Source organism: Aulostomus chinensis, chromosome 2, assembly GCF_037954235.1.
Source record: "Aulostomus chinensis isolate RoL2024-O1b breed Wild chromosome 2, RoL_Achi_v1.0, whole genome shotgun sequence".
NCBI classification, from domain to species: domain Eukaryota; kingdom Metazoa; phylum Chordata; class Actinopteri; order Syngnathiformes; family Aulostomidae; genus Aulostomus; species Aulostomus chinensis.
This window is the reverse complement of record NC_141321.1, coordinates 18,787,786-18,804,111: the sequence shown is the minus strand read 5'-3', so window position 1 is coordinate 18,804,111 and position 16,326 is coordinate 18,787,786. Positions and strand designations below refer to the sequence as shown.

The window sequence follows — 16,326 nt, the reverse complement described above, 5'->3', positions numbered from 1 at the left end:
TGCGGAGGAGGTAAAGAAAAGGATGTGCACACATCCTTGACACCCAGCAGAAAAATGTTAGCTCAACTCAAGCTGGGAGGCTAACAGCCTTGACCACACCCAGTGACCGGAAGCCTACAACAGTCTGCCTGGGTGGTCGCCCTGCACCAGCTTGTTCTGTGCCACATAAGCAAAGCACAAAAACACACTAATGAGTTTAAGGAATCAGGAATGAGGGGAAAAAAACAATTCAGCCACAGTGCATAATGACAGTTGTGCTGTGTGAAAGCACGCCGCGTGGCCCTTCTAAGGACCGACTCATTTCAGAGGCATTTACCAGCCTCTTTCATGTCCCCCACCTCCAGGCTCTACTCCATCAGCAGGACTCATTAGCTGTTGTTACTTTTCCCCCCTTTTTTTTTGTTAATTAAGATGTGCTAATTATTCCCCTCCATATTTTAAAGTCCTCCCGATTACCAAAAGGCAATTAACGTGTGACAGAAGAGATGAACAGTAGATTGACACAAAATTCAAAAAAGATGAAGAGAAAAGAACTGTTAAAAAAAAATAAAAAAGAAACCACAAGGAATCTGTTGAACAGACGCTAGCAGCGATATTTCCTTAAGTGTCTAATTTAATTGATCTATATTGTATACTCCAGATATTTGGCTCATGGTGACAGCAGTGTTGTGCTAATTACACTGAAGTGGTAGAAATGTTGTCGTGTGGAGAGAGTGAGAGGTGTAAGTTACTGAGTCTTATGTCATGTCTACACAGGAGGCATTCTCAGTTGTCCATCTCTACCAGTATTGACAGGAGGGGAAAAAATGCTCCCGTTTCAAACAATACAGCTGTCAACAAGGCCCACGTTCAGAATGGGTTTGTCTTTCAGGCTGCACATGCATGTAACAAGCTGCTTTTTTTCTACCCAGCCTGTGTCCACGTCGTGTCAGCTGGTCAAACGTACTGACCTGGATCTGTTGCTGGAGGAGGTTGATTTTGTGCTGCTGCTGCAGAAGTTGCTGTTGTTGTCTCGCAATCTAGTTAGAAACAGGCAAAAAATGCAAAATGAAATACTTTTGTAACACTCACATGAAAAAATAAGAATAAAATCTGCTAATACTGTTTTTTCTAGAAAGTAATCTGCATTGAGATAGAAAGTGTTTAAAAAGTACTAGCAAATAAGTATGATATTGCATTTTTGTTAAACATTCTTCTAAACAAATCGCTGATAAAATGGGCACATTTTCAATTTTTTTGAATGCAAAAAAAATAAAAATAAAATAAGCTGTAACTCAGACTGGCTAGTGGTTAAGAATATTTAGGGGGGAGGCAAATATGGTCACGACGGAGGTAACTGCTGCGGGTGAGTGACAGAGGTCCCTAACACCCCTGAGCGACAATCAGCCACACTGCAATCCTTCTCATCCCTGCAGTCCCCCTTTCTACATGCCTACTTCATTGAGCATGACAACCTAGTTTTAAGTGTCATTTAATTTTCATTTTTAAATATAATTACAAAGTGTTCACTGTAAGATATCAGTCGTCTGCAAATGTGTCAAGATTAATTTGTGCTGGCTTCCTCACGAGTGTCAACAGTTAATTACTGTGTTGTATCTTGATGGCTTGATGACATTCTAGCTCTCAGCGGGCTCCCTCGCTCTCTGTTCTCTCTCTCCCTCTCTCTTTCTCCTCCTCATGTTATTAGTATTCGGCTATTCTTAAATAAGATCAAATAATGAAACCCTTCATGTCACTGTTCATTTATGCTGCAATGTCTACAAAGCTACGCAGTTGAGTTTGCAAATGAACATCATGGATTGAAAAAGAAATCAATACTGTTAATGTATTATTAGTGTACTTTGACCAAATGCATCACTCCAAGGTATATGGTCTATCTCTTCATTTAGCTCAGGAAGGTCTGGGAGTGTGCTGAGAAAACTCTGAGTGAACTCCTTGCTGATAATTGACTCATAGCCATTAGGATGGCTGGTGATAATAAAAGTGTCGCCCGTGTGGATAGTTTGTGTCCTTATTTCTTCTCAGGCATTAACACACTTCATGGCCTCTGCTAATTTGCTGATTTGTACAATATGGCTCATTGGCCTGATTTGTGCGGCAAATCTAATGCTAGGCTTGTTCTAATAGGAAACGATTTATAAGATATAGAGGACTTCCATGTTTAATATAACGTTTAATTCATACATTCCCTTGCATTTGTTAGTACAAGTCATAATAACATTTTTCCTGCCACGCAGCATAAATGCGGGCGAGGGAGCATGACAGAAATAACTGAGGTAATATAGAATCTAACATCTCTAAATCTAATAATATTCCTAATTCTTACCAAGGAGCGAAAGTTTATTGGCATATTTCAGGCACGAAGTTTAATACGAAATAGAGTGACAATTTGTATGGGATTCATTATAGAGAGGATTGGGGATAGAGTAATGGAGTAAACAAGATTAAAGATAAGGGGGAATTAATGCTTTAAACAGTGTGGAAGAAGTTATGGAAGAGCAGAAAGAGACAGTGAGCAGCTACCTGCTCCTGCTGCTGACGAGCTAACTCCATTTGTTGCCTCTGTTTCTCCATCTGTGAAGCAGCCAGCTTCTTCTGTTCATCGTGGGCAGCCAGGAGTTGCTCTCGCAGGCTGATCAGCTGTGTGATCATTGTGGAAAGCTGGTGTTCTTTTTCTGCCAGGCTCTCAGGAGTACCTAAAATAGTGAGAGAGCGAGAGAGAGAGAGAGAGAGAGAGAGAGAGAGAAAGGAATTAATACAAGAGGATTAAATGAGGTGGAGACTCATACAAGTATGTGGTATGCACACCTGGGGGGGGGTTGCATAAAGGGCTTCCTAGTGGCCGTGACAAAGCAGCCTAGGTGTAGGCGTTGTTTGAAAGTCTGCAGTGTGCCTTGGTTAATTGTATACTGCTAAATATAGAAAAGTGGGCATGCTGCACACACCAATCATCATATTTTGCTATTGTACCTTACACAATATATAATACAAAGAAAACCACACAGGCAGCAACCAACTGCAGTGAATTTACTAGTCGTGTTAAGGTCACACAGCCTGGTTGCCTTTTTTCGATTGTAGCACAGCTTGTAGAAGAAAATAAAGGAACGAATTGTTCCCTTCATATGGACAAAAGGGTGCAGGGAGCTGCTAAAATGAGGTGGCGACTTATGTCACCAAGTCAAAGTGAATATAAGTTTCAAGAGGCACTGCGTTTGTACAGATCAACAACAACAACAACAACAAAATCACCCAGCCAAAGAACTCTTGAAATGATAATCTGACTTTGGAATAATCATCGTGAAAGCAAGCTTTTACCGTGCTGATCAACCTTGAACAGCCCACTTTTTTTATTGTACATGTAGTTAACATAAACCTGTGTATAAGAAGAAAAGTAATAGGCTTCTTCTTGTACTTCAGTCACATGTCCACACTGTGTATGAAAGAGAGAGAGACTCGGCTGCTCTGCTCTCTCCATCCTCCTAATCAATGCTAAGTGATCCTACCATTGACTTACACAGGCAACATAATTGCCAGCAAGAGGCTAGACAGTAATTCACTCTCCTCCCACTGCACTCCTGTGTGACAAGCTGATCTGGGAGAACATACAAAAAGGAGATGGGAAAACTGACAGAGGCAGAAGGATAAAAGCACTGAGACACAGAGAACAGTGCAGTGAAATCTGGCCTGAGGCCAGCAGGAGCTGAATTCTTTCCTGGGTGTCTTCCTCTCGTCTCTGGCCACATCTGTCTTGAGTTTCTCCGAGAGCTCCCAGGGGCCCTCTCCACTCAAACTATTTTAATTTGACTAAACACCTGATTTATTTTATCTCTCCAATGAGGAAAGCCGTTTGTCTTAATAGAGCCTGTCAACCTCCAGAACCCATTCAACACAATTTACTGGCAGGCTTGTCTGAACCTCGGTTCGCCTCGCTCTTCCTCTGCTGCCTGCTGCAATGGAAGAGAGCTGCAATTCTCCATTTATCCTCCTAACGAAAAAGGCACCTAAAAGCAGCTATTCATTGGGCCTGCGTGCGTTTGCCTGCATTTCCAAGGCCTGAATTGACTTCTTATTCACCCGACTAGACTTGTTGTGAATGGGGTAACTGTAAAACTGATACAATCACCAACAATTTTGTTAACCTTTGGCAGTGCCCTTGCCTTTCACAGGTCAAAGGCAACACTCATCTGTCACTGTCACCATAAATCCCTGCTATCAGTACTGCACTTTAAAGAAGGAAGCAAAGAAAATGAAAGCGAGACAGAAGGGGAGAAAGCAAATCATCATCTAGAGGAAGATGAGGGCCATCAGCAATGACCTTGACCAGGGAAGAAAACATCTGGGCTCACTGATGCCCTCTCGGCTGCCTAATTACACATTTCTGATGACCACTCAGTAGTTCAGGGGTGCCACTGAAGAAAAACGCAAATTGCTTAAATCTTTTGTGTCTGCATTAATGTGATGCTAGCAGTCCACAAAAGGATCTGCGGGGCGCTCTCCACACTCAGCCCAGACACTAAGAGAATACTAACAGAGGGCCCATTGTTTAGATGTTGAACTGAATTGAGGGAAGCCCAGACGTCCTTCTATACTGCTGTTTGCAACTTCCTTCTTTGCTAATTCTCATAATTAGTTTTTCACACATTTTGGTTAAGCGGAAGATTTAAAAACAATGTTTTTGCAATCAGTTAAAAAGAAAAAAAAAGAAAAACATTTGACAAGAGACTAGAAAAGAAAATCAGGCACATGTGTTTTTGTTGGCTGGTTAGTGTAAAAAATCTCTTTCTTCCTGCTCTAAATTATGAATCAGCTTTAAAATGCAGATAAAAGTTTTATTGGGTGGTGCAGAAGAGGAAAGTCGTGGTCCGTGTCTGACCAGCCTGCTGACAAAAGAGGCCGTTTCCTGCATATTGCATGGCTTTTAACAGTGGTGGGGCTGGGGTCTGCCTGTTAACATGTCTCCTCACATTGCGCTTCCAATGGCAGACAGACAGCCCAGAGATGCCTTGGCGCTACATAAACCCCAGCAGCCAGCATGGACCTAACATGCTGTGACATCCTCCGGCTGGAGGGCTGAGGCTCAGCGGGACAATACCACCCCGACGCAGTAAGAATATCCCAGGAGTGAGTGGTCAAGGTGCGCCAGTTGTTTTCCCTCTCAGGCCACTGTCTTCACTTCAGAGATGTTAGATTGACATGTAGAGGAGGAGAGTGTCTGTGTTGTTCAGTCCCAGCCCATTCAGCGTTCACCTTTTTACATTCCTGCCTCTTTTAAATGTCACAAAGTAGGGCAGAAAACATCAACGGGTGACTAAATAAATGATAAGAGGAAAACAAGCGGAGCCATGGTTGCTTGGGGAGGGATGGGGGTATTTGAGCCTTGGGGTCTTTGGATAAAAGGCACTTTGTAGGGGTGCGATTTGTTCTGTCCAATACCCACATCTCCCTCTCTCTTGGCTCCCTCCTCTCTGCTCTAATCAAGCAGTCTCTAATTTGGGTTCCAAGTCCAGTACCGGGGAAAAAGAAGGAGGCTTGTTACTTTGAAGAGTCCCGAGTGAATAACACAGATAAAAGATTCAGGCACAAAAAAAGAAGAAAAGCGAGAGGGTGAAAAGGGGGAAAATCACAAGGCACCCTATTCTCTTCCTTCCTTTGGTTAGGACAGCTGAGCCATTATGACCAGATCTGAATTGGGGTTTTTTAGTGCCAGAGCACTGGAATTTCTTTGTCTCTTCATCAGTCAGCTTTTGTGGATGCGTCCATATGCTGCAAGCCTATCCTAAGTAAATTAAGACTTGTCTAAATGCTACGATTGTACCGAGCTGTATCCACACACAGACCGTGCATAGCTAGAATGCCTTGCCTGCTGATGCTTTCTCTCTCTCTCTCCCTCTTTCTGCTACCTCTTTAAGTGTGTGTGACTGTAGACTCCAGTGTGTGGAGAAGTGTGATGAGTGCTGCTCCAATCAATAAAAGGTACAAGCCTCCTTGTACATGCACATGCATGTGAACTTTGCCGTCATCTGACCCTTTGTCTATTCTTTCTCAGGATAACACAAAGAGCCAATTGAGAAACAGCTAATAGCATCTGTTGGTCTTCCAGTAGGATTTTCAGCCTACGGTCCTTCCTCTAAAACCATGACATTGCCTCAACAAAAGCATAAAACACTTTCTTTTTTTTCTTTTTTTATAAACCAAACACTTTTGTAGTGTTACATTTGATACATGTTTAACTCGAAATATGGATCCATATTGGCAGAAAACTAACCAGAGATCCAGTTTTATGGCATCTTTGGCTTTTCAGCAGCACTGTACACTTGTTCAGCAATGACACAAAGCCATATGTGTTTCCACTAATGTGGTGTTAACGTGTCTCCATGTCCCACAACCAAGACAATATGAGTAACAGCTGTTTTACCTGGCTTGCTGCCTCTACCGTGATATAAAAGCTGTTAATCTTGCCAATAAAACACCATTAGCAAGCATGAGCAATGACTCACCAGCACATGTCATCCACTGGCAGCAATGACACCCAGTGCCTGAGCCTTCTTATACTGTACGAACATACCAGCTTCTTGTCGCTCAGAAACTGCCCATCAACTTATTGAAAAAGTCATATTCTGTTATGAAGTTTGAAAAAAAAAATCACTTTAATGCATGTGCTTGAGACTTTTGAAAGCCATTTATGTTTGTGTGTTACTGGCGATATAAGCTTCATACATTAAGTGTATCTCTCTATATAAGTGGCTGCCTATACCGTATTTGAGTGATTTTAAGATAATTTTACATGATTTAAATGGCCCAGGAGATTATTTTTTCAACTGCTATGATTGGCATATAGAGTGGTTATTAATAACAGCTCACTTCATCTGCTGCGGCTCTGCTGTTCATGCCCAACTTTGATGGAGACTAATATTTTGACGATAGAGGAAGCTTCACTCTTCAGTATAATTATGTAAATGTAAAAAGCTCTGGCACTTCACTGTCTATCCACAACACTGGACAAGGTACTTCATCACAGCCAAGATAGATTCTCGACCTGAACTTATTACTCCACATGAATGCTGGTGACCCTGATATTCACACGGAAGACAAAAAGAAAAAAAGAAAAACTTTTACTTCTGTTCTCCGAGTAATTCAATATATAATTCTCCAACTGTATAATGCAGTGTTTCAAACAAGACATCCAGGCACCAACTCAAAGATCATATGTAACAAAGATCCATCTACTCATCTCTCATGGCCTTTATGATGACCAGTCTGGCCCCTGCGCCCTGGAAATATAAAACAGTTTTCAAGGTCTCTCATGCACAAAGCGCTGAAGCCTGTGTGACAGTGATCAAGGTAACATCTCACTGTCTGCAAAACCTTGGAGCTGAATCAAGACTTAGATGTTATCTTATTCTTTTCACAAAACGTTTACTCATTTTTCTTGACTGTGCAGTGGATAATTAAAACAGAATGTACTTATAACCTTAGAGTCTGCAAATGAGATCTTTAGAAAGACTTTTAGACTGTTGTTTTTGAAGAACAAGTGTATTAATAATGCCAGTGCTTTATTTGGGTTTCATCCAGATTGCAAATGAAAAATTGAAATAGCTGAACAGAAGGCAAATTCTAGTATGTTTATTCATACAAAGTATGTACAGTAAGAACTCTTGGTTGGTTCTCAAGCAGTCAAGAGGGATGTGGTCATTTGACCAAACCAGAGAATATAAATGTTTGTATTTGGCTTCACCAATATAATGTCAGAGTCCCATGTTAGAGTTGGATTTGAGGGCAGCAGGATTATAATTTGTGCTACAAATGCAGATGTGGGATTGTCTGAAATACTGAAGAACTGTAGAGGACTAACTACAGAGAAGGATCTATATCTACCCATATGTCACACAATATCTGTACTTGAATTTACTCTGTAGAAAGCATTTATTTCTTATACTAGTATATATATATAGATATATATATATATATATATATATATATATATATATTACCAAAGTGTATGCGTGTACATGTAATTTAAGAATATCACAGTGTTTGAACAGTGTTGAAGACACAAATTATTTGGTGGAGGGAAAGTTAATATTATCACTTTTAAGACAAAGTTGGTCTTTATCAGTTCCAGAAATGCCTTACACGCTTTACACATTTAAGTCATTAAATAAACCAACCTAGATGAAACTTCTGAAATATAATTCAAAACATAGAATTCATGCTCACATTTATACACACACACATACACACACACACACTCACTCACACACTTGAGGACACAAACACGCACAGCACCTCCTTTCTTACCTCCATTGCCACAAGCTAAATTCCACAATTCATTAGAGGAGAAAAACACACAGTCCAACACTCTCATACATTCATCTGGCAAATGTGGCCTGAGGAATAATGATTTACTGTGGCTCATATTTCACCTGAGTGCACGGGGCAAACAGTTGACTGAAGTGTTGTGGAGCAAATGCTAACTGAGGCATTTTGGACTGGAGCAAGTGGACAGTTGCTGTTTTGTGCGAATGTTTTTGTATATTTGCATAAATATAATATGCGAGCTGTAGATTTATTGTGATCGTCAATTCGGAGGCTGTAATTTGTAGCACTGTTGAACTGCACTGCGCTGTGCAGAAAGTAGTTCCTAATATTTTGTCCATACCCTCGTATGAATAACGGTTGACAGAATATCAGTATAGCCTCCATAAATAAATCAACACCTCTCTCAAATAGATTCATGGAAATGAAAACTTGTATTCCTCATGTCAGGAGGATGGGCGAATTTATAGCATTTATGTATAGATACATAGGGCATCGAACACCCACTTTATGGAAGCTATTAAGGATAAAGTAAAATTTAAAGCAAATAATCATGTTTTGAAGTGAACCCAGATGGCTGAACAATATGGGCTCTGTGTTCATACAGTGGCCTCCTTTCTGTCTGTGCAGGATTTAAGCCAGCACAGGTAGGGCCAGCATCAAATCCGTCTCAGCTGCCGGCTCGCCCTGCCCTGTGTTCTCCTCCTAAAGAGCTTCCACTTATCTTCTTGCCACAGGACCGTCTGTGTGCACTCGACCACTGTCATGTAGACACCATCCACAAATTGATTGTGACAGTGTAAGAGCCCTGATTTTTTTTGCTTCCGATTTCATGTACAATGTATTTTTTTTTTTTTTTTGCATATTCCAAGAGAATGAATACAGCTTGTGTTCCAATTTAGTAACTACATATTTTCCTTCAGTTTGTGTAAATGCTTAGGCATTTTGCTTTCCCTTTTTTTTTTTCCTCCCCCCAATGGGGGGCCGGGAAACTGGCACTCAGCAGGGAAACTTAAACAGCTCCGTTGAGAAGGAGGCTCAAAGACCCAGCACAGAGAGAGCATGCATCCCAGAGCAGTCTTATCTGCCACTGGACACCGTAAACTGTATTTATATACTTGTAACACAATGTGTGTGTGTGTGTGTGTGTGTGTGTGTGTGTGTGTGTGTGTGTGTGTGTGTGTGTGTGTGTGTGTGTGTGTGTGTGTGTGTACACATATTTACAGTCAACATATTCTCATGAAACATTTGTATGATATTTTAAAAGGTATGCACAATTTTTCGTGCATAATCCTATGAGGAAGCAATCAGCGTGGCTGCACAAACTCCTGCAGTGATAAACTCAAGCAAAATCCTGGATGTTCCTTTTCTTCTCAGTGAGACAATCACAACAATAGTTGTGATAATGCTGTAGTTAATAGTTAATATCTGGTAAGGTGTTGACACAAAAAACACAATTAATGTGTAATAAATGGCTGTAAATGTCCTGACTTCTCGTTCCTGGCTCAATTTTATCAGGATTAATTAGGAATTACTTAGTTTATGTGAGTGAGAACAGACTGATGCAGTATAACATATAGACACACACACACACACACACTCACAATGTGATAATGGTCACAGTTAGAGGCAACCTAAATGAAAATGTATGGATGTATGGGGGCTTTATATGTCTTTAAAACCTCCTTCTCTGCAGCCTTTCCTCCTTCTCACACATCTCCTTCAACCGTGCCTCCTATTATCTGCTACTTTCTGTGGTTTGGAGCCCTTCCAGCCGCCTCTCTCTCTTGCTCTGTGGTTTTGTTCAAGAGATTTCATCTCCCTCTTCATCGTTCCTGCAGATTGACAGCTAAGCTCAGGTATGAAAACAAACAGTTAGCTCTGGAATTGACTGGTGAAAAGAAATCCCCCACTAATGCTCCTTCTGAACCCCCCCCCCCCTTTTTTTTTTTTGCTTGCACTGGTTGTTCATAAGACCTTAACAACATACAAGAAATGGCAGATGGAGATTTGAAATCATTAACCCCTGATAACGCCATTCTCCATGTCCTTAAGTACACCATCTCGGCTGGATTATTGTACTTATTTCCACTGAATGCGACAGCTGAAGAATGTCTTCACTTCAGGAACGCCACATTATGTAGCCTAAAACCCACATGACAATGAGCTGTAATTACATATGTCGTGTCTAAGAGGTAAACTTTTAGCAGATCTTCAAAAGCAAATCTCTGATGTTTTTGATACTATTGTTTTGTTACGTGCGTGTTCACCTCAAGAGGGTAAAGTATTTGAGGCATGTTTGAACACAGAGAAAGAACGTCTTTCTTTTCCTGGGTAATAATAGCTCATAGGTCAAATGCTATTGTTTCTCTCATCTCCTCTTTTTTTGACTCATTTTTTAAAGACTGAGACAAAATAATGTCTTGCACCGGGCAGATTCCACCACTTGCAGTAACACACATATTTGTCTTTCAAGGTTGTGATGGAACAATATCAAACAGTAGCCTACAAGGTGCTCTTCATAACTGACTGAGGAATTGTGAGCTATCAACATTGAAAATACAAGGCCATTCTGCCTGTAGCTACTGTCAATTTTATCTGCATGTCAGCCTTTATTCACTTCCTTCTTTCATTCATTTTCAACCTACAGACATGTTTGTCTTTTGTACTGATATTAACCCAACAATTAATGGGACCTCTGATTCATCATAACACTTTAGATCTGAATCATAAGGTGTTTTCTGCTTGGCACCTTTGTTTGTGTTTTAATTAGGTGGACCTTGTGAGTCTCCAACCCTGGGCTTCTTTTTAATTGCCAGTATTTACATCAGGCAGACATCAAACGCACAGAGATAGAGGACAAGAGAGAGAGAGAGGAAGAGAGAGTGAGAGAGAGAGAGAGGAAAAGAGAGAGAGAGAGAGACATTTCTAAGGGGGAGCACAAAGCAGCCCTTTGAAATGTCTACAGTAATATGAAATGGCATGCTAATTAAAAATCTAAGGCAGCTACTGTGATAGGAGATTATATTGGGGACTGTGGTGTATGGACTGTCTCCATAACTCATCAACAGACATAAGGCCATAATGTTTATTATCAGACGCCCTACCTGTTTACAGACCACCAAGTAACCTTCCTGATCTCATTCATCAAACACAAGAAATGCCCTGCCTGTAATTTAACTGACCAGGTTTCAAAAGGCTAAATCATGTTAACCATTTTACCCTGCGCACTTTGATCTACAGTGGTGTACAGTACACAGGAGCAGGTACAATGAATCGAGAAGCGATGATTTATCCCTCAGTTCATTAAGGTTATTGCCAATGAATATACTTATTAGAACATTCACAGCCCCTTTTCCTCTTCTCTGACAGTGCAGAAACACTTTATTTATGTGTGACTCACTGTTCTAGAAACAATTAATCAAATAATCCAATCTTTTTTTTTTCTTGACACAGTTACTCAAAAAAGAAACTATATTTAAAAATATCAAAAATAAGCTGAATTTATAATGTGAAGTTCAGAGAAATAAAAGCAAAAGAAGTAGTCTGCTGAAAGGGCTCAGTGAGGGAGAGATCAAGAGCTGGTGACAGCCCGGTGTTATCAGCCAGCTGGTATTGTGCTTCCCTGTGCTGTATAAACACGCCAGCTCTCAGTAACAGTCAGTGCTAAGAACTAAGAAGCAGCCCTGCCCATCCCAGGCCCACCTTCACCCTATCATAAACAACGATTTTCGGGGAGTACTGATTTGTGCTTTGCTGTGCTGCACTTGATACGCAGCGCAGGGCGTTCACTGTCAGAGTCGAGACATTCCACTCAAACTCGGGCCCACTGAGAAGACGACTGTGCGTCTCCTCACCGTCTCCTCTCCTCTTTTAGCGGCTTCTCTCCTCTGAGCTCAGCCGTGCTCTGTTTACATCAAGCACACTCTGGGTTCCACAATTACCAGAGTGGCATGAAGGCACTGCATGTGCCAGAGCAGAGCAGCGCGGCTCAGGGAAGTCTGAGGGGACAACAACAATAAACCACTGACATGCTCCGAGAGCTTCAGAGGGGTCTGAATGTCCTGGAATTTTGAAGACAGCTCTTTGGAAAGAGTTGGGCATTCCAACAAAAGATAAGGGGGAGAGAAATGAATGAAGAGGGCAGCCAAAGGCCTTTGTTTTATTTCAGAGTACAAGGCTGTTTCTGAGATTATGCAGGACATAGATTATGTATGTCTGATAGGAATGGAGGACTTGTTAACACTGCTTAATGTGGTATTTGTGTAGTAAGCCTACTTGGTGTGATGCCGTCACTGTATTCCTACCTTTTACTTCTGCCAGAAGTTCGCTGGTGTTGAGCCGCTCCATTTTCTCTTTCCAGTCTTTAGAAAGAAGTTTCTCCATGCATGAGGATTCTGGAAAAGGAAAAAAAAAGAAATAAGTCCCTGTTTGGAATAGAATACACTTTTGTTTTATGGAATATTTAACACTTCGATTGAATTTAACGGAGCAAAATAAATGTCTTAATCTATTCACTTCAAAATGGGAGAGAGAGAGACAGTGTATCGGATAAAAGCGAGGTATTTCATTTGATGGCATTTCACGGTGAGCATTAAAAGAGTCCGTCTGCCAAGTGAGGGATGAGCTGAGGGTGGAGTGAGGAGGCAGGCCAGCATTGTGGGGATAGCATAAGGGCAGAGACACACATTAATTGGGAGGCAAGGACTGAGAATGGGTAGGTCCGAGCATTCACATAGCTGCCAATGATGAAAACAATTAACATTTGTCCAGCAGACAATGAATCAGAGGAGGAATGGCTGCAATCTGCCATGCTGTCGCTGGGGTAGCTGATAAAGAACACACTGGGCCGGCTGACCCAGGCCTCCGCCATCCCGGCACTGCTTAGGGGTCAACCTGTTCCCATCAAACACCGGCAGCCTGAGAAGCGACCACCTTGAGCGGCTACCTCCACAAACTGCCTCCAATCTTAAGTAGATCAAGACATCAACTCTGCAGCGCTCAGTCCCACTGAGTCAACTTTTAACAAGCAGAAATCCTGTTCAAACCTTCGCTGCTGATTTGTATAGACATTGTCCTCCGGTTTCATAGTGTGCCTGAGGATTATACAGTTTGTAAAGTCATGTTTCTCTGGATTCAGAGCAGACACACTAATTATTACCTCAAATCCCAGGGGCACCGTAATGAGTTGTCTAACCACATATTCAACAGTGGATCATTTATGAACACGATTCTGGCCACAACACAAAACACTTCTAAGGATCATTTACATTTTACATGACACCACAGAGGAGGTTTTCACGGTGTTGATGGGATCCTCGTGTATTTTTGATGTAGCTGAACATAATGGGAATAAAAGAAATGGAGAAAGACTGGGAACGGTCAGACACATGTAATAGTTTCACTATTATTATGTTTGACATCAAACAGAGAGAAGATTTATACAGTGTAGAATGTATACAAGAATTGTTTCCTTTTATCCCTCTTTAAAATCTCCTACCCTCCGCTTCCACAAACCAAACACAGTTGCTCTCTTTGACAAACACACAGACTTCAGAGGAACTGGGAGTAACAGGGGGTCAGTAGTTCTTGTGGCCTTGTTTAAGGAAGGCTTTCAGAGAGATCAAGCAGAGTGACCATTTTGTTTGATTGTCCACTTCCTCCAGTGTGATGGGGGTCGACAGGACATCTTCAGCTCAGGGTCATTATAACATTACTTCTGCTTTATTGACTTTCCAATTCCCAACTCACAGTTTGTCCCCTTGACCCTACGAGAGGGAGAGAGAAAAGGCGTTGTGTGTTTGTGTGTATGTGTGTATGTTAACTTCTTGTGTGGCACAAAGATCACAGATCTTAAAACAGGGTTTAAGGGCTTGGGGGAGGGGGTGGAGGGTAGCAGCTCCTCTTCTATGTGCCTCACCCTTAGGTGAGATAGCTTCCTCACCCCAAACAACAAACGCTCCTCAAATGGTTATCCTGAGACACACACACACACACACATACACATACGCACGTCAACATCAGTGCATGACATTTTATACCCTGAAGCACAGAAAAGGCTTATTTTTAAAGGGGTGCAAAGGGGAATTAAACAAACACAGCAAGCATATGTTAATATACACACATATGCTCTCTCTCTATTACACACACACACGCACTCACACACACACACGCACACACACACACACACACACACACTTTCATCACAGATGCTGCTCCAGCACTTGATCATTAAGGAATGCACCAACTGTTGGAGATAATGTGGTGCCAGCTTCCATTCTACTCCAGTCCTCCCCCTCCCTTCCACCTCCCTCCCAGGAGAACTGCCGCTCCCTCACTTCTCTATCCCCTCTGCTGGGCCAGACACGACCTGCCAAGTCCTCCAACAGGAGAGACTACAGCTGGAATGCACCGCTGTCCTCCCTGCCTTCCACCTGGAAGAAGTGAATAATGACCTGGATTAGTCTATAAAGTAACTCTCAAACACCTTTCAATGTTCAAACAGTGGACAAAACCAGGCAACCAAAAATGGATTTGGTAAAAGCAGAACAACTTTTGCGCAGGCAAGCTTGAAGAAAACAGTAAATGAGTCAGATGTCTGGCTCTTTTCAAAGCACCCTTCCACAGTCTGTTTTTCTGAAGAATTTAAATTAATCGGAGGAATGCTGTTTCCGTTTCTAAAATGCCTGTTTTCTCTAGAGGACTTATAGATGCCAATGGAAACACTGGTTAGTATCAGAAAAATAATCACTGTCAGGTTATGACACAGCTATCAAACCCGGATATACACTGTATGTACCATGAAATAACACATTATTTCTGATAAAACATTCATATTGAACACTGTGCTTTTTGATTGCACGTGAACGTCAAACATGGGGTGGAAACAGTAAGCGCAGAAAGTTTCTACAGTGAAGACGAGTTTGCTGCTTGTCCTCGTTAAGTAGGACATCACATGCGGGGGAATTAGCTCAAACAAGAGACGAGTCCAGCGAGTTTATTTTTATTTTCTTATGGGGGCTCTTAAATCTCTTGTGCGCCCCCCCCCCCCCCATTTCTTTTCCTCCCCCTCTCGAGATAAAATGCTCTGTGGCTGGGGAGCAGGCCATTCAGCTGGGATGAGAATGGAATGAAAACAATAGCCCTTATCAGGCTCTTATTTACATTTTCCCAGCGTCACTGCACTAGACAACTTGGCTTGTCACCAAGCCCAGATCGCCCCACTGGACCCAGACCAACTTCCTCCAGCCCCAGTGATTCCAATGGTCCCTATGGACCCTCGCCTGGCACGGACCCCCTCCACTCTGCAGCTAGCACAGATAGCAACATACAAGACAAAAAAGTATGTGTCCAAGACGTGTTCCCATTGAGAGGGGAATGGTTTTTGGACTACTAAGCCTGTCTGGGTCTCATTGTCTCCTCTCTGGGGCTGGGGCTGTATAGCTGGAAAAATGCCCAGAACCCTTTTCTGAGATTTTTTTTTTTTTTTGAGTTTCCAAGTGGCACTCTGAAAGTGAAGAGTCATCACTGATTTAATACCGCCAAATGCAATATGTTTATGTGCTATCAGACCTGTCATCTCTGCTTTACAGCCTTCCTGTGCTGGTATTCTCTGATCTTACTGATGAGGGTGAACAGGCAAACAGATTGAGACACCTTAAGCTAAATAGATAGATCTTTGAAAGATAAGTTGGCTAGATTTGTCTACAGCTTTTGTACTGTTTAATAACAACAAAGCTAATGATCCTCGTAAATCTTGACAAAAGAATTTTCCTAGGTAGATAAGTGACATAAACAAAGTAAACAAAGTTTTCAGCACCTGGTAGTCAGCATCGCCAGAATATCATGTTCAGTATAAACCGCAGTAGAGGTTGACATGCTCCTCTGATGCTGACTGACTGAAACCCTCAAGGAAACACAGATCTTTACATGTCTGTCACTCACTGTTGTCACCTCTTTGATGTAACACCACACAATCAGCCATTTTTCTTTTTATTTATATATATATAT

General features: G+C 41.8%; 1 protein-coding gene and 1 long non-coding RNA gene across 8 annotated transcripts in view; one reads left to right on the top strand and one right to left on the bottom strand.

The window, feature by feature from the left end:
- Positions 1 to 16,326, top strand: part of LOC147269314 (uncharacterized) — a 328,107-nt gene that overhangs the window by 157,708 nt on the left and 154,073 nt on the right. The gene's annotated exons all lie outside the window — the stretch shown is intronic.
- The window catches only part of sox6 (SRY-box transcription factor 6), a 138,281-nt gene that overhangs the window by 55,254 nt on the left and 66,701 nt on the right, over positions 1 to 16,326 (bottom strand). For all 6 annotated transcript variants that reach the window (XM_086182659.1, XM_086182651.1, XM_086182683.1 and 3 more), the window contains 3 exons: positions 12,624 to 12,713; positions 2,524 to 2,696; positions 951 to 1,019 (listed from right to left, as the gene is read on the bottom strand). In XM_086182659.1, the coding sequence (XP_086038785.1) occupies positions 951 to 1,019; positions 2,524 to 2,696; positions 12,624 to 12,713 (332 nt within the window). The remainder of the gene's footprint in view (positions 1 to 950; positions 1,020 to 2,523; positions 2,697 to 12,623; positions 12,714 to 16,326) is intronic.